The sequence below is a fragment of the Crocodylus porosus genome, unplaced genomic scaffold (genome assembly GCF_001723895.1).
Source record: "Crocodylus porosus isolate Cpor-Errol unplaced genomic scaffold, CroPor_comp1, whole genome shotgun sequence".
Taxonomy (NCBI): domain Eukaryota; kingdom Metazoa; phylum Chordata; order Crocodylia; family Crocodylidae; genus Crocodylus; species Crocodylus porosus.
In genome coordinates, this window is record NW_017728948.1 from 35064414 (window position 1) to 35082408 (window position 17995).

The 17995-nt window shown below is 40.8% G+C and overlaps 1 protein-coding gene across 1 annotated transcript in view; it reads left to right on the plus strand.

The window, feature by feature from the left end:
• Positions 1 to 17995, plus strand: part of STIM2 (stromal interaction molecule 2) — an 81946-nt gene that overhangs the window by 11779 nt on the left and 52172 nt on the right. The window contains exons 2-4 of the mRNA XM_019552576.1: positions 8851 to 8920; positions 9036 to 9100; positions 10910 to 11040. Of these exons, the coding sequence (XP_019408121.1) occupies positions 8851 to 8920; positions 9036 to 9100; positions 10910 to 11040 (266 nt within the window). The remainder of the gene's footprint in view (positions 1 to 8850; positions 8921 to 9035; positions 9101 to 10909; positions 11041 to 17995) is intronic.

Genomic DNA, 17995 nt, shown 5'->3' on the forward strand with positions numbered 1-17995 from the left:
ACTGTTAAGTCTCTTTCCCCTTGACTGCCTTATATTCTAACCCAAAGCACTTCAGAGTGCCCTTCCTCTGTTTTTTGTTAATTGATGAGGATGGGCATTCCTCCTTAATGTAGAGTGCCACGCCCACACCTTTCCTTCCTGTCCTGTCCCTCCTGTACAGCCTATAGCCCTTCATATTCACTGCCCAGTCACACCAGTTGAGTCCCACCATGTTTCAGTGATCCCCACTATGCCTGGGTTGGTGTCAGCTAGCAAGAGGGTGAGTTCCTCCTGCTTGTTTCCCATACTACAAGTGTTTGTGTAGAGGCATTTGAGGCCTCCTGTGGATGTGTGTACCAGCCCCCTAATCACAGCATTGCCCTGGCCCCTGTTGCTTACCTGTGTATACGTTTCGGTCGTTGGTCTAGGCTGGGCTGTACTTGTGGGTGTTGCTTGGTCTGGCAGTTCGATGATTCCTCCACCCTTGTCTTCCCCTTCCCCCACTGAGCCTAGTTTAAAGCCCGCTGGAGGAGGTCCGCCAACCTAGAAGAAAACACACGCTTACCTTTAGAGGAAAGGTGGAGCCCATCCCAACCAAGCATGTCTCTCGTCGTGATGTACCGGTCATGGTTGAGGAAGCCAAAGCCTGCCTCAAGACACCATTCCTGAAGCCGCCAGTTGGTCTCCGCAATGCACATTTCATGCAGTCTTCCACGTCCACTCACTGGTAGGATAGAAGAGAAAATCACCTGTGTGCCCATCTCCTTTAGCACGCACCCCAGAGCGTGGTAGTCCTCCACTGGATGATCAGGGCTTCTCCTGGCCGCATCATTAGTACCCACATGGACTAGGACCATGGGGTAGTAATCAATGGGCTGGATCATGGTTTAGAGCATCCCTTTCACGTCCTGAATCTTTGCTCCAGGTAGGCAGTAGACCTCGCGTGCCATGGGGTCCTGGTGACAGGTGGGGCCCTCTGTACCTCTCAGGATGGAGTTGCCTATGACGATTGCGCGACGCTTTCTCCTCCTGGCCTGCATACCTCCTTCGGCCTGCACTGGACGTGGAGAGCGTGGAGTTGCCTCCTCCCCGGTTTCCTACTGTCCTTCCTTCAGGGTTGCCAGGGCCTCGTAGCTGGTCTCCAGCCAGACTGGAGGAACTGGTACTGCTGTGTTATGAGCAGCCCTGGTTCAGGAGGTGACCATCTGCCACTCAGCAGTGGAGGGCACTTCTTGAGGTGCATCTTCCTTGGGTGTACAACCCTGCAGGGAAAGAAAATAGCTGTCAATTTCTTCCTTTGCCTCCCTGATTCCCCTCAGCCTGCTAACGTCCTCCTGGAGCTCCCTCACCTGCGCCTCCAGGGCCCTGAGGCAGGCGCCTGCAGGACAGGTGTGGGGGTCCCCAGTCCCTGCCCCCCCCACACCGGCTTTGCTGGAAAACTCCCTCAGGCCAGGGGGTTGAGGGACGCCCCCGTGGGCTCTGTCTGGGTGGAGGCCTCAGATGAGCCCCGGGAAGGCTGTGCCCCCTGGGCAGGGGCCCTGGAAGCACTCCGTGTCGACACCATTGTAGGAGTTGCCGCCTGTTTCTGGCTAAGTGTGATGCCTTTGCCCTGCGCTGGCAGGAGTCTGCCTCTTGGCCCTGCCTGCTTGCCCGCCAGTGCGAACGCCGATGCAAACGCCGGCACGCTCTTACAGAACGTGCCTGTTTGCACGCTCTGTTCACGCGGCTTGGGAGCGTGGCTCCCTACCGACTCAGCTAAGAGGGATTCGGGGGGCTTCCCCTCCGGATCCAGCTCAGCTGTGTTGGTCCCTCTGCCCCACTTACCTTAGGGGGATCAGCTGCTGCTGCCCCTGCTGCTGCTGCATTCGCCGCTGCTGCTGCTGCTCATTCGCCTTTGCTCTGGGTCCGGTAAGGAGGCACGTGTGTGTTCAGGACACACGTGTGCCTGTATCCCTCCTCTCCCCACTGCTCCTGGCTCCCGAGTGCATAATATTATAAAAATATTTAGTATTATTAAATGGGAGCCTCTCTTCAACTGATGTCATAATGTCCTCTTGTACCAATCATATTCCTCGAAGGGAAGGGACCCTCAGAACAGGAAGAAGCAGGAGGTGATAGTAGGGGATTCAGTCATATTGGGCATACCTGTAGTTGGGTTTATGATGTGTGGGAGGACCACACAGTGTCAAGTCTAGTGGATGCAGTGTTGGGTAGTATTAATGGCTATGGTCTGCGTGGTTACCAGTGACTTGAGGCAGTGTAGGAGAGAGGTCCTGGAAGTTGATTTTAGGCTGCTAGGCAAGAGGTTAAAGTTCAGGACCTCCATGGTAGCACTTTTTAAAATAGTTCTAATTCCACACATGGGGCTGGGGAAGAGCTCCAGAGCTCTATATGGATGAGATAATGGTGTAGGGAGGTGGAGTTTAGGTTATTAAGAACTGGGAAACATTTTTGGACAGGAAAAAACTGTACAGAAAAGATGGCTTCCACCTGAAAAAAAAAACAACAACTGAGCTACATTGCTAGCCCTAAAATGTTTTAAAAGATTGTTGAGCATGTTTTAAGTAAATGGCAGGGGAAAGCCAACAGCTCTGAAGAGTATACAGTTTGGATTGGCTCAACCCTCAAAGGGAACACCATAGAAATCCTTTATCCTCTTGAAAAGGATAGTAGGGAAGCAGAAAGTGTAACTGTAGCCAATAGGTAGAATAAATCATTTCTTAGAGTCTTAGTCAAGTATTACATGGTGTAATAGGCAATCAAGTCAAGATAAAAGCTATAAATGTTTCTACACAAAAGCTAGAAACCTGAAAAATAGAATGGGTGAACTGGTATCCTTGGTATTAAATGATGATGCCTATTTGACATAATAGGCATCTCAGAGACCTGTTAGAACAATTACAATCAATGGGATACGTTACACCAGGCTAGAAACTGTATGGGAATGACAGAGTATGATGAGCAGGTGTGGAGATGGCACTGTTAAAGGTAGTGTAGACAACAGCAGTGCAAAAAAATTATCCGAGAAGACTACCATAGAATCACCAGTATACAGAATGATCAGACCTTAAATTGAAAAATTAGGAGGTAACTTCGGATGCCTTCTACATTCAACAGACCGAGCAATGTCCCAACATTAAAAAAAAAAAAAAAAAAAAAAGCCATTAAAATCATGCTGCCATTTTCACTGTTCTGTTTATGTGAGTTGGGATTTTCTGCCTAATCTACTCCAAAATACCCACAAAAGAGAGAGTCCCCTCTTTGGGAGAGGAAATGAGAGCATGTCTTTCTCCAGTTTGGCCACAAATACAAGTTATTGCAATAAGTGCCAGGTTTAATTATAATATTATGGTTATTTATGCATGTATTTTTCCATCTGATTAAAAGTGATGTTTCCAGTTGCATTATTTTTATTCATTTTAATAAATAACTTTTTTTCAAATATAGTGCCACTAAAATTCAGAAAAGTTATGGAGGGGTGCCTTAAGTCTGGGAAAAAAAAGTTGCAAGCCACTCCTTTAATAGAAGGACATGCTGCAGTCCTAACTTACGACATTATTTAAATACTGAATGCAAAGTGACATTGTCAAGTTAACTCTTACCTTTGGAGCTTACTTGGCATGTGGGAAAGTTTAATAAAGTGTAGGACTGATTGCTTCTGGAAGTATTTAATTGGAAGATGAAGTCAAGTTCAGTGTGACAGTTTTCAAACTAGAGATTCAATAAAAGTATGCTCTTGTGGCCTTCACTTTAAATCTTTGCATGAAGAATATCATTAACATGTTTATAGAAGGTCTCAAGAAAAAAAACTAGTTCAAGTATCATATGGTGATTCTTTAAACAGAAATCCTTAGGGTTTTTTTCATTAATACTAACTAACCTGTATTGTACCAGGATATTCCAGGTTTTTCAGGTTTCAGAGTTCAAAATTAAAAATGTACATACTATGGCAAAATGTTTCTCCCTCCCCAGTCCCCCAACCTCTGCCTTTCCTTCAGATTTTTTTCTTTTTTTTGCTGGAAGAGGTATGTACTATTTCAGTGTAATGTACAGAACTGAAGTAGAAGGAAAATTGAATGTCAGGAGCAGGAAGATTTGTTTAGAAATGAAGAATTGTTGTGAGCTTACACCTTGGCCATGAAAGGAGGAAAGAAATCCTGCTATTCCATTAGCAGTTAGCAATTTCCACTGTGAGGAATGCTCATCTTCCTTTTCTAAGAAAATCATCTGTATCTCAGAAGGTCTCGTGGAAAAACAAGGAACCATAAAACTGAAAAACATAATTTTTTTTGCTATCTGATTCAGCCTAGTTGTAAAAAAGGAAGTGCTTGGAATTGCTGCTGGAAAACAGAGCTGCCATTTCATGCTCTAACCTGGGCCCTTCTTGCTAGTGAGTCAACAAAATCACACATTTGTTCTTTTCCTCCCATTGTAGAGAGGGAAAAAGAGACACAAATCATCCAATACTCAAACCATAATTGAACACACCCAGTCTCTGTACAGTTCATCTGCTGTTCCTGATCAAGCTAATTAAGAAGCTTGCATAGGGTCATCTCTAATACCCCATCAATTCTACCTGCACACTTCCAAGCAGGCTGCCAAAACAAGATGCCGGATAGAGAGGCATGGATGCATGTTTTCCGTTTTTCCCTGGACTAGACCTGAATGCCTTTACTTACGAAATTCTCTTCAAATATTCAAGGAGTGTGTTCTCTAAGATTCAGGTGAAGCATGAGGAAATTAGTTCTCTGCTGAAGCCCCTCTTAAATATCTGTGGGAAAGAAGGTCCCAAGATAGTTTACCCTTGCGTTAGGATTGTAAGTGTCTGATGGATAAAGACTCTTGCTTAAACCAGAGTCCTTAAGCCTCAGCAAAAGGGAGAGGGGTTGGAATGGCTGACTGGCAGTGTCTTACTGCACCCTTTAAAGTTGTCCTGTTGCTGGGGGAGGAAGCATTAAAACTGAACAAACAATTACTACACGCCCAGCTTTCTGTAGAGTTGCTCCTCTATAGAAAACCTCAGCAGTCAGTGCATTTCCATTGGACTGTGGTTCCTGAAGCCTGCTTGCTTTTCATTGGGGTTTTTTTGAAGGCTTTAAACAAAAACTGTTCCATTAAAGGAGACTCCACTCAGTCTTCTCTACCAAAAGCTGATTCAGTCTGGAGTAGGGTTTTGTATTTCTGCAGAAACCCAGAGAAAGCTGAAGTTTACCCTAATCTGGTAAACCAAAAGCCAAATATCAAAGGCATGTTTTTCACCCCGATTAATAATGTTTTAGGAGCCTCAGTAATACAGGGTCTGTGTTGGTACTTAAAATAGAAACCCATGAAGATCAGGTGGTATGTGTGCATAATCTGAAAAAGTGTTTTTTGAATCACTGAAGAAAGACGTTTCAGTGGTTAAAGTGCTAGACTTGGATTTATTGGACATGGGTGCAAGCCCCTGCTTTGTTTTAGACTTCAATTGTGGCTTTGGTCAAGTCACAGCCTGTCTGTGCTCTAGTTCCCATCTGTAAGGTTAAGATAAAAGCACTTCCCTGTCTTGTATTGGTGTGGTGAATGTTTCCTGCCTACCTGAACAATCCTATCACTAAAGTTCAGGCAGTCCTCAGACTTACGATACAATCAGTTCCTGAAAACTGCATCTTAAGTCAAAAAGTTGCAACTCGGAGCCAATTTTCTTATAAGAAACAATGGGGGTTGGTTCCTGAACCAAGGCCCAATACCCTGTTTTCACCAAAAATACCCCAGAATGTTGCACTCGATCAATTATAGATGAGTAATATAGCTACATTAATGTATTTATATTGTAAATGGCAATCATATTGATTTAGAAGGACTTCCTTGAGGTGACTTTGCTGGCCTTTCTGAAAGGCTCTTGGTTGGGCTTTTTGAAGGGTTCTTGGCTGGAGTCTTCTCAGGAGTCTTGGCTGCAGGTTTTTCTGGAGTCTTCTCTGCTTTCTTACAGTAAGTGTCCAAGGAAGTTTGGACAGATGTTCTCCAGGGAGATAAGTGATACAGCGAACTTGTTTGCTGGCATGGCTTTGAATTGAATCAAGTGTTGTAAGTCGAAACTGATGTCATGAAGTTGAAAACAGGGTGTCAATTTATAAACTTTGTAAGTGCAAAACGTTGTAGCTCAAAACGTTGCAAGTCGAAGACTGCCTGTATCTATAATGTTCAGTGTTCACTTGTACTGGTAGTTTGCCTCTCATTGGCCTGCAGGGGTGGGGAGCAGGGAAGAAATACAAGGTACCTCATCTGTGCAGTGCAGTGGGTTAGGTGAGATCAGGGGTTTTTTAATGGAGTGATTCATGATCTTTTGAAGAGCACTTCAGGGAGTAAGGTTGCACAGTCTACTCTAGCCCAGTTGCTCTTTCCTCCCCCACCCACCCCCTTCATTGCTCAGTCCCTGTGCTGTGCAAAGAGGTAAGCACATCCTTACCTGACTATATTCTCCCTTCTAACCCTGTCCTGTGAGCTGAGGAAACAAAATTTAGTTTTCAAAATGGGATCCTGCTTGATTCACCAAAGTTATGGAGGGGTGTCTGATGTCTGGAATCTGAGAAGGTTGAGGGCCACTGGCTTAGATGATCCTTGAGGTCACTTCCAACCCCACAATTCTAAAAACATTGAGGGACTTGGGCGCTGTGGTGAGTGGGACCATGGAGGTACATACAATGACAGTTATTACAAATACTTGAAACTAATAGTCAGCAGACATAGTCATTCTGTTTAATTTGTAATTTGCAGCAGCATTGTAGCTTCAGAATTTGCCTTTAGGAAGAAAAAGGAGCACAGAGGCAGAGAATTTCTAATGAAAAGCAGTTTCTGTCTTCATGGTTAACTCTTGGAAAAATAAAATTTGTGTAAATTGCAGGAAATATTGAAATAATTTGAATGTCCAATAAGTTTGGCTGGCTGCTGTTTTTGGGAACAAATTCAAATATTTGATTCAACATCCCTATCCCACTTTTATTATCAGATCTCTTATTTTGTGACTGGGTGTTAGCAGCCCCCTGGCTGGACAAGCAGTCTTGTGTCTTGGAGGCTTTAGAAACAGTAAGAGAGGATAGTCACTTGGTTGCATGAATTGTGTAGAAGGATCATTTAAAAAACCCTTGAGTATGTTGAGCTATAATTCTATAGTTTAAAAATTTAACCCAATGACAAATTTCTTTACGATTAAAGCCATATGTTTGTGTTTAAATTTCCCTACTTCTGACTGATGCAAGCAAATGATACTGCTCCACAATGTTTCAAGCATTAGTAAGCTTGAATATATGCTGCAGTTTGTATCACACATGCATACAATTTTACTGGTTTGCATTTATAATAAGTCGGCTTCAAAGCTGGCTACATTTTACTGCTTGAAATACTTGATTCGGTTCCCCTTAGTTTTAAACCTGAAGAAAGTGAAGAATTAAAGCTGTTAACCTCAGAAACATGACTTGACTCCAGTACAGGCCAGAGAAATTAGTGCAAGTCCAAATACAGTTTTATCATTTAAGTATAATTTAAGTATAGTGGAAGGTTCCACTTCTGACTGTTGGCCTATTAGTGAAATGGTTAACATCGGGGCAGTTTTTCAGGGTCATAATTACAGCCCCCAATATCTTTCTATGGACTTATTCCACATTTTTGGGTATGAGGAAGAAAATAGAAGTTTGATAGGTTCCTGGTAATAAAAAGTTCCTCTAGTAATTCGTGGTTAAACTTCTGTGTAACAAACATGGACTAAGGTGGTGCTTACCTGTATATGGTCTAAAAATGTACTCCTATTGATATTAATTCTCCCAGATGATCAGATTTATAAGGTCTGAACCAATTTCTGAATTTTTGTCATAAATCTCCTTTTTTCTAGAATATCCTTTTATTCTTGCTGAGAATAGTCTTTTGGTAAGAGAATTGTCTCTAAACTCTAGACTAAGATGTACTGTTTGTTAGGGAATGTTACTTCTTCTAATATTACCATAAAAAACAAGGCTAGAGATCAGTCTGGATTTTGCTTGTTTTTATTTCAGTCTAGACATGGTCCTATCCCATATTTCTCACTCCTAAAAGCAGTCAGGAACTTGATCTGTTCTTTAAGGGAGGTATCAAATGTTCCCTTAATGAGTTCAGGACATCTGAAGCACAAGTGGTCTGTCTGTTTTTCTCTTAATAAAAGCAGTAGCTTTTTAAAAATAGACTTTTTAGGCCAATAAAATGGAGAAATTCCATTTGTTTTGCATTCTCATCTAAAAGCTAATCAACATGGGAGTAAAATACCCCTTGTCCTTCGAAGAAAGCTTTTTTTTTTTTTAAATTGAAAAGGTAAGGTTGATTTTTTTTTTTAAATGTACTGAACAAAATGCAAAAGCGATTTGGAAGTGGATTCCTATTACCTATGGCAGGGCTATTTACCTGGTGGTCTGAGGCATTAACATGCACCCCCTAGGCTTCCACCCAGCTGTTGCTGCCCCTGTTGCTCTGGCCAGGGTTACACAGCACCCCTTCCCGTTCCCAACTTCTGCTGCATGCCCTCACCCAGGGTATGCAGGAGCTGGCGGCCTGGAGCATCTGTGCTGCATGGTATCACAGAGGAGCCCACAGAGAGCAGAAAATGAGGTGGAGTGCCCATGGTACAGAGGGGCAGGGGAGCACCAGCCTGTATGTGCTGCAGTAGGATGGGGGCGGGGGAAGTGCCCACCCATATATGCATCCATTTGGGGGTCCAGCCCCAGCCTCTTTGAAACTGAACAGCCCTGAACTATGGGAGCAGACTTGTTCATTTTGGTGCACAAAAATAAATAAAAATTGGTTCCTCTGTACACTTCTGTACTTGTTTTAGTTTTTCATCTGTTTTGGATATTTTTATATTGTATTTAGACCGAGAGTTAGACCTTAGATGTAATGAAGAGCAAAACCAGCTTTTTTTGTACTGTGCGTCTCTTGAGAGGTAAGAGAAACCACAGTGTATTTGTAGAAAAAGTGGACTTCTCTGATTTGCTAACTAACATGCCGTGATTGCTGATTCCGCTACAGAAAGGAACTTAGGAAATTAGGAAGTGAAGTATAAGATGTATTCTGTTAGAATGTGTAATAGAATTTTCCAGGGTGGTTTATAACATCTCAAAAGGTAAGCCCTATTTTCAAGCCCTTTGCATTGTACTTTTTAGTTCTTAAATATTCTTGTGTTAGTTTTCTTTTATTGTGAGGTGAAGGCTTAAAAGCCAACTACTGTTGTATAAACTAAAGCTATTCTTGAGTGAGACAAAGGCAAAAAATCAATGAAGGAGCAGGCTGTTGTGGCCACCATTTGACTTCCTAAGCATATGCTGCAGTTGTGCTTCAAAAATGAAAGCTCTGAATAGCTAGCCTGGTCAGGCAGTTAATAATTTCTCATAGCTCTAAAATTTGTTAAACAGTGTGCTTGCAGTTGAGGACTAGTAATGTATTTTGGTGAGAATAAAGAGGTCCTCTTTATTTACTATTGTGAGGTCAGTACATAACTGATAGAAATTTTATATCCAGAACTTCAGAATAGTGGTGCGTAATTACTTTGTATAGGTTTAATGGGGTATTTTTCAGTTTGGATGCTTAACCTACAAAGAAAGGTGGTACTGATGCTTACTTAGCTGTAATGCTGATAACATAACTTTTTGGATCCCTTTTAATTTCTTCTTTTCCTCTTGTTTTGTAGCTGCAGGGTCAGCCAGGCTTTTTTCAGCAACTTCTGTTGTGAGTTTCTTGTCTTTCTAACAGTGTTACCATTGGGATTGGAAAAATAAATTCATAATACATGATTTCTGCATGGATGTACCAAGCCTAGATAATTCTTTTCTTTATGGGGCTCTTGTCAACTCTGGCTATGTTGATGTATTTTCCTTAACATTGGCAGAGTTATCTCTAATGGTTTTTTGGTAAGTACATAAAAAGTTTTAGTCGTTTTTAATAAACACTGTGTTCCAAAAGTGCGTTTATATGTTGACCCATTTGGCCTAGTACTTATCCTTAATATTGTTCAAGGTAGTGGGTGCACATTTACTCTGTAAGCAGTAACCTTCAACCCAATGTATCCTGTTGTGCTATGGCTGTGTTCTTCACCGTCTTTGTCTTCCCAGTGGAATTTTCCATGAGTCTGCTTTTCCTTCCAATATACTTAAGTGCCTGGACATTCTCATGTTGGGTTCATTAAAACGTTTGAAGATGTTCTTAATGGATACTACATACCCACCTAACAGTTTGGTCAATTATTATGAAACAGTTGTTAGAGTAGTGTCTCCTATGTCATGCAGACATTCATGAGTTCTCTTTGACCTGTCAATGTTATGTTTCCTTTCCTTGCAGCCTCTGTGGAATATTCCACATCAGTAGGACTGTGGACACTTAAGAACCCATAGTGCAATACCAGGACCTGCTTGTTCTTTTTCCTCTCTTTTTTCTTTCTCCTCGTTGTCCCTTTCTGCTGGGCTGGCTGCCAGAAAAGTGATTGAGGAAGTGGGAGAAATATACTGGCTGTTGCAATATTTACTTGAGGCTGAAAGGAGGGAAATCGTGTGGTCTCATGATTAGGCAAAGGGGATTACAGGAGGGGAGCAAACACCTTTTTCTCCTGCGGGAATGTATCTCTTCCTTCTCTGTCTTCCCTATGGGTCCTGCGCAAAGATCAAGAAGCAAACCAACCCTTCCCAATCCCCTCCCCACCCCTCCACAACTTCTCTGCAAGGAACGTCACCCAAAAAGCTTCCTAGAACTTGGCAGTAATAGCCATGGTTACCTACAGTCAAGGTACCAAGAATTTCTTCACTAAATTACAAAGTGATATTTAGTTATTTTGAAGTTGAAGGAGCCACTTTGTCCCCAGGAGGAAAAAAGAGCTTTGTGATTAAAAATTTTACATTTCAAGGCACTAATAACTAGGATTTGTGTGCTCTTTGTCCTCCAGATCATTGCAATTCATTGAGCCCACCATGCTTTACTGAAGAGGACCGATTCAGTCTGGAAGCTCTCTGCACAATCCATAAGCAAATGGATGATGACAAAGACGGTGGTATTGAAGTAGATGAAAGTGATGAGGTAAGTGGGGAAAAGAACTCAGTTCTTTCCATGAATGTATTGTCTTCATTTTAAAAGGACTAGAAGGAGCGTCTTTGGCTAGAATGTTGTTTGACCTGGTTTGAAAACGAAGTCTAGTCTTGTTTCTGTTATAGATTATCAACCTTTTTATGTGCTAGCACAAAGTTAGAGGAATATGTGCATTGTTACATGGAGGTAGACAAATTGTTTTAATCTTGCTTTCAGTGAAATCTGTGGATGCTTAGTCTTGGTACAAACTTTATTTGCTGTTGAAGGACATTCCGTTGTTTTCCTTTCCCACGTACCCTGCTTCAGAACTCCAGCTTTTTAAACTGTGCCTCAGGAAATAAAGAATTTAACTCCCTTGATCAGTTCCATGCACTACATTTCTTGAAGTGAAAACTTACTTATCTCATACTGAGGTCTAAGAAACTGTCACCTACCACCAAGTACCAGTGCATCTTTTCTTCCATGTTTGTGGATGAGTAGTGAAGAAGCCACTTGCTATACTTGCTAATGATGGGCTAAGTGTATGTTCAGAGTATTTTCTTCCTGTCTAGTCCCCCCCCCCCCCTTTTTTTTTTTCCTACCTCCCTTGCCATCTCTGATGAACCTTGAGTGCAGGTGTAGTTCCAGGCAGGGCATAGCAGATCAGGTGTGGCTCTTTCCCCTTTGGCTGTATGCCATGGGTCTGAGAGCTTTCTGATTTCACCAGCGTGTTGGTGTGATTCCTGCCAGAGCTTTGCATGTGCCGTGAGCTTTGAGCTTACCAGCTTGTCAGTGCAGGGTCTGGCTTGAGAGCCACCTTTTGCATGGCTTCGAAGCCTGCGAGGGCGAGCACCACTGCTGTTTGTCCCTTCTTTTGCCACTTGCTGCTGAATTCAGGGAGGTAGGGAGAGGGAACAGTGGCAGTGCTCACCACCTAAGCTCTAGGGGCATGGGAAAGCAGGTGGTGATTGGTGGTTGATACATAGAGCTGTCTTCCTTTTCACTCTTACAACATACCTAGGGAAGATGGGGAAATGTGCCTGATTTCTTTGCTCCAATTTCTTTCACCTTGCTTGACAGTCCTCCATTTTTGACTAACCTTTTAAGGATACAAATTGGCCATGGCAGTTATTTTGATTGAAAATGATATGGCCTTCAAGTTAGTAATTTCATTAAATGGGTATTCAGACGTTAAGAGCTCTGACAGATGTAAAAAAATAATAAAATACACTTTACAAGAAGCAGCACTGTAATAGATTGATGTGGCTCTGCAGTGTCTGTATAGATCAGGTGCTTCAGATAAAAACACCCAAAAAGCCCCACTAAAGCACCAGTCTCTACTGATGCTGGGAAAAACCATGTGCAACTAAGGTGCTGCCTCTTCTGGGCATGTGCTGGATTCACTGCAGGAGCATGCCGAGTTTAAAGTGCTGTTTTTTCCCCCATGTCTGCCAGCAGCCTGTAAAGAATATTGTTGATGTCTAGTACTTGTAGTAGGACCCTCTTTTTTAAAAGACCATACAGTACAGTGAAAGACAGTAGCATTGTAGAATTGTACTTCATGTTTGTTAAATAGTTTTAAGGACATATCTATATTGATTGCATTACGTGTGGTAAATATATCCCAAGTCCTATAATGTTTATGTATGAGCACAAGCATTTGTCATGGTTTTAATTTTTTACGCGGCATTCAGGTACTATATGATGCTCTATTGACTTCAGCTGTATTTGTCATACATAAAGCTGCAGGAGAATAAAGAAAATACAGAAATATCTGGTTGGAAGAAGGTAGAATCCTTTACAGCATAAGTACTTGAGATGCATCCTTGGATCTGCTGGAGAATTTTAATTCTGTCCAAATTTTATAAATTCAGATAACTTCTTGCTCTTTGAAATCACAAGCTAAACTCAAACAGAAGCAGCTTCTCTGTTATCCCTGTTGTTGAAATAATTGAGGAAGAGAATACATATGAGGTCTCTCCAGAACAATGAATAAAGACATGATATTGTCATGACAGCAATGGTTTGGGAATAGGAAGAACAGTGATTCATGCAGAAGTTAAATTTACTGCACAGGAAGCATTGTCAAATGCACAAACTTGGAAATAATAGTTGTCCTTTCAGACTTCAGCTTTGATGATCTAAACATTTTTACTACAGCAGATGTTTAAAAAAAGTCGTTTTCTCTTTTGAGCTTTTTCTTTGCATAGGAGAGTGGATAAAATGCGCCTATGCAAATATTTAGTTGTATAACCAGTTCCTTCTGAGACATTAACTCATTGTACAGGGGAAAAAAAAGGAAAAACATCTTGAGTAAAACAATATGGAAAATGATAATTAAACAAAAATACTATGGTTGGTACTAGCAGTGTAGAATGATGTAAAATTTGTTCAATCTTCCAGTCTGATTTTTAGCCATGTTCATTTCTTTAACATCAGTCAGCCAAATGGCTGGTTTAACTAAAGCTGAATTCTCAGGGGATTTAAAAACGCTTGAAATTTTTTAGAGACAGTTAGCAGTGTTAGTCTGAAGTCAAGTAGAAGGCAGGGTAGATTTGCATCTTATAGACTAACCAAAATGGATATTTTTCTCAGGTGAGCTCAGTAGATGCATCTTTTTAGGTTAATCTGTAGGTACAAATCTACCTTGAATATTTTATCCACACTGACAGATGTAGAAAACATTCCATTTTGCTTCTTAGTATTTTCTGTAGTGAGCAACCATAGGGATTAATATTTTAAGAGGTTCATTGTCAGAAACAACACTTGTGATCAACTTGGAAGCTTTCAAGAAATGGATCTTACTGAACAGGCAAATAATGATTTTGGCCTGCTTTGTTTCTGCATACAAAAAGACTCCTTGTAGGACCAGAAAGCATTCTGTGGCTTTTCATCTGTAAGTGAAAAATTTAACAATGAATTGTAATTTTTTTGGGCAATCACAGCTTTCAGAGTTAATCACAGCAAGAAATTTACTGAGTTAAAAGTTTTTTTTTACCATAAAACATTGCCATCTAGGTTTTGAGTGAGATTATTTTCCAGGATTGCAAGGTAAGGGGAGATGAAGATTTCTCATTAATCACAAATATATCACAGGTTTTATAACCGATTTCAAGCATTCAGTTTATTCACTGCAGACCACATATTATTTGTTATCTCCTGCTTGCCTGCTCTATTTCCTGCTGTAACTTGCTTTCTTTATTTATATCAAGTCTCACTTGCAGATATCACTGTTCAGGAAATGTTCTTGTATTTGTGACTACTGTTTTCCTTACTAGTTTGAGAAAAAGCTTAACATTTCTTTAACACTACAGATAGCTAAATATCTTTCAGTGTATTCATTTAATTTTTTTCAGGGGTTCTAAATTATCTTAAGATTGCTAATACAATGAAGTTCATAGCCTTTCTGAAGCATTTGTTTTCCTTAGTACAGGAAGAGGCTGTTAGATCCTACAGGGCTTTTCAAGCTGGCACACTTGAGCAGACAACAAGGTCCAGTCTTTCAAGTTTATGCTAAAAATAAGGTGCAGGTGTTTTAATAGTGAGTATTATGGGAACAGATGATCAAGATGTGCAGTATTTTTCCCATTGCTGGTCGTCTTCATGTTGAGGTTAGATGATTTTCTAAAACATTTCATCTAGTTTAATTGCAAGTTGTTGAATTAGTCTTCCCTAGGAGCTAGTCTTCGGTCTGATATGAAGGAAGGTGGATTCTTTTTGGTCTTACAAATCTCAAAATTTTCTCATTAGTATTGGGTGAACATCAGAATTTTTGCTCAAAAAGCTGCTATTTTAGTAACTATTCATGTGTTTTTAATTTTTCTAGGGTAGAGTATAGTACAGTGCTACCTAACAAGCACTCTCAGATTTGTTTATAAAAAGGTATCAAGGATATGTGGTTGGCCTAGATCTAGAGGATAAAGACCTTTATGCTTTTCTTGACAAAGTTCTTTGAAGTGGGGTGTTGCTGAGTTTAAATGAGAGCAGGAGATGATGCTGGGAAGCATGTGAAAGAAGACATTGTAATTCTGCAGGCGTATGGGCAGAATAATGTGTACTTCCTTTCTGTGCTCCTGAGACATCTGGTTTAGTGTTTTGTTTTTATTACTGGAAAGAGAAATTACTAATTGTTGAAATTTCCATTAAAGATCTGTTTTAGGCAATTTTTTAAAACCTGAATTCCAGGTCTGTGTAACCAAGCAGTAGATCACCCAAAGAGGCTGATCAGGGAGGTGGCTTACAGAGGTGGCTAAAGTTTTATTGGGTTCTCTGCAGTCATTAGAGGGAGCTGGGATGGGAGAGTGGAAGGTCACCAGCTGCAAACTTTGGAGATGGACAGACTGATGTGGAGCAGATGCTGTGCAGAAGAGAGATGATTTTAAACTAAAAGGAATCTTCTTTGGGTTTAAATTGTACTTGAATAGTGAGGAAACTAAGGCATGGAAATGTGTACAGGAATTCCTTTGTCTAGATCTGTACATTTTGTTTTTAGAACCCTAGGAAAGGCATTACATCCCTGTTCGCTTCAAATGTTATGTCCCTAAAATAAAGTCAGAACTTCCATAAGTTTGGAGCTTGGGAAAACGATATTCCTTATGATACTGGAGGTCCTGGGGTGTAGGATTATGAGAAATTGACAAAACTTCCCACGCAACTTCCTTAGACTGGGGTCTTCCAGTCTGGGGAAGGTTTGGAGCATCTTTCTGCTAAGGCAGCAGAGAAGGGACAGCTGCAGGTTGGAATGCCTGTATATACACCCTCTCACCAGTTTCTACTGTCAGGAGTTTCTCAGCATTAGCAATGAACACCTGTCTATTCCACAAAGCAGCTTAATGTTTCTAATGAACCTTGTTTAGCTGATCTGACTATGTCTGTATTGTATTTATGGATCACACTGATAGATTCAGATTCCTGACTTCCATTTCTAATCCAGAGTTTACTTATCTCCACTTAACTGACTAATATATTTGCTTTCCCTTGTTTTTGAAATGCAATATATAATGTTGCATGGGACAGACAGGTGGCAAATACAAGGGTGACTATGTGACAGTTCTCAGTTAGTCAGATATTACTCATAACTGTCATAAACATCAGATATGTTACAGGAATTTGTTGTGGTGATACAAAGTTCTTTTATGCAATTGGGTGAGTTAACTTTTTGTGTAAAAGATGAATGGTTGTAAGAAGCAATTAGTACTGGGTAATGATAGCCAGCAGCGTGACATTAATCACTCATCAGCATTCTAATGAAATACTATCTTGCCCCCCTGCCTACAGTCAAACAGTAAGTAGGGGCAGGGCTGTTGGCTCCAAATGCCATGTTGTAGTCAAAATAGAACTGTCGTTTATTTTGGTTTATGAAAACACTTTTGTGGAAAGCTGTATTTGTGATAGTCATGTAAGTGAAGGATGGGGTTAGCTACAGGAATTATGGATGCTTATTTTCAGCATTTTTAGAGCTTAGTACTCACTAAAATGTGCACATAAATACTTAAAATGAGGGAAGTCAAACAAGGCCCATGCACTGGATCTGGCTTGGGGTGTGCTGGTCCTTCAGGACCCATCAGCCCTACTGGTAGGCATGGCTAGCCAGGATGGGGCCCACTATAGACACTACTTGCCATATGGATCTAACCGATGAGGAGTCCTGTGGTCCAGATCTGGCCTGGAGCATGGGGTGAGTTTGACACTGATGCTTTAACCCATATTTCCAGAAGTTACGAAGTTACCAAGGTAATCCCTTATGCTGTCTGGCCTAGACTAAGAAACTTTCTGAGAAACTTAATCTACCAGATTAAGTTATCCAGTAACACACCATCTTGTGTGGAGCAGGCCAGATTTAGAGAGGGAAATTTTGTATGGTGCCACAATAACACATTCTTTCAAAATAGAAGAATTTTTAGGCTGCTTCAGAGAATGTTTCTGGCACCACTTTTATAGCCATTTACATTTTCTAGTAACACATCTTGTAATGCATCTAAATAGTGTCTTATTTGAGCATGTGGCATCCCTCAAAATCACCACTTTAAAGAGATACTGTAAGCACTGGTGTGCCTTGTGAGAGCTTTCCTTTTTGTATGTCTTCAGAATGTGCCAGCATGTTGCTTCTGAAAACATATAGTGTAATTAAAACAGAAAGAATTAAAAGTCTTTTTTCGTTTTACACATAGACTATTGCCTGACACAGTACACCTGCCAACAGATAAGCTGCCACAGTTATTTATTTTTTACATAAATACATGTGACTGATCTCTGACACCAGTGGATGGCAACTTCTGGTAAATGCTGACTTTTTGTTGGTGATTACTGTAGATTTGCCTAGATGCATATGCTTGCCAAGTTCATAGGAATAGGAACTATAGTTAAATTCATGTTGCTATCTTCCTGTTTAAAGGAATAGAGTACTACAAAGAATTTAATACTGTTTAGGGAAAATATTTAAAGATAGAGATTAGTACATGCATGGAAAATCTTATTATTGTCAACTGCTTTTCTACGATATGGTAGAGTAAGAGGGATGTTGTACTCTGATCCAGAAATTATGCAAAACTCGAAAGATTTCTTAGGGAGAGGTTTTTTTTTTTTGTTTTTTTTTATTGGACCACAAGTGTAGTAAAGTTAAACAAGCTTTCAAATGCAAGCCATGTGTTTTTTATTTCAGGACTTTTGCTTAGTCAAGACTTACTGGGTAAAAGAAGTTCTAGTGAATGTCAGAGTGGAAAGGTTTTTCAGAGAGGAAGACTTTGTGGTATTTCTTAAAATGGATGAAACTGTGTTCTCCTGATCCCCTCAGTCTGCTTGTTGGGGAATTCTTTGTCTCCCTGTCACAAGTATCAGCCTAGGATTTCTGATATGTATTATTCCAGAGCATTTTTTTGTCTCATAGGTCAAAATTGGTTTTTAATGTACCTATGTTTTGATAACTAGCAGTTCTTGATCTTTGTTTGCTGTGCCTAGTTTAACTATT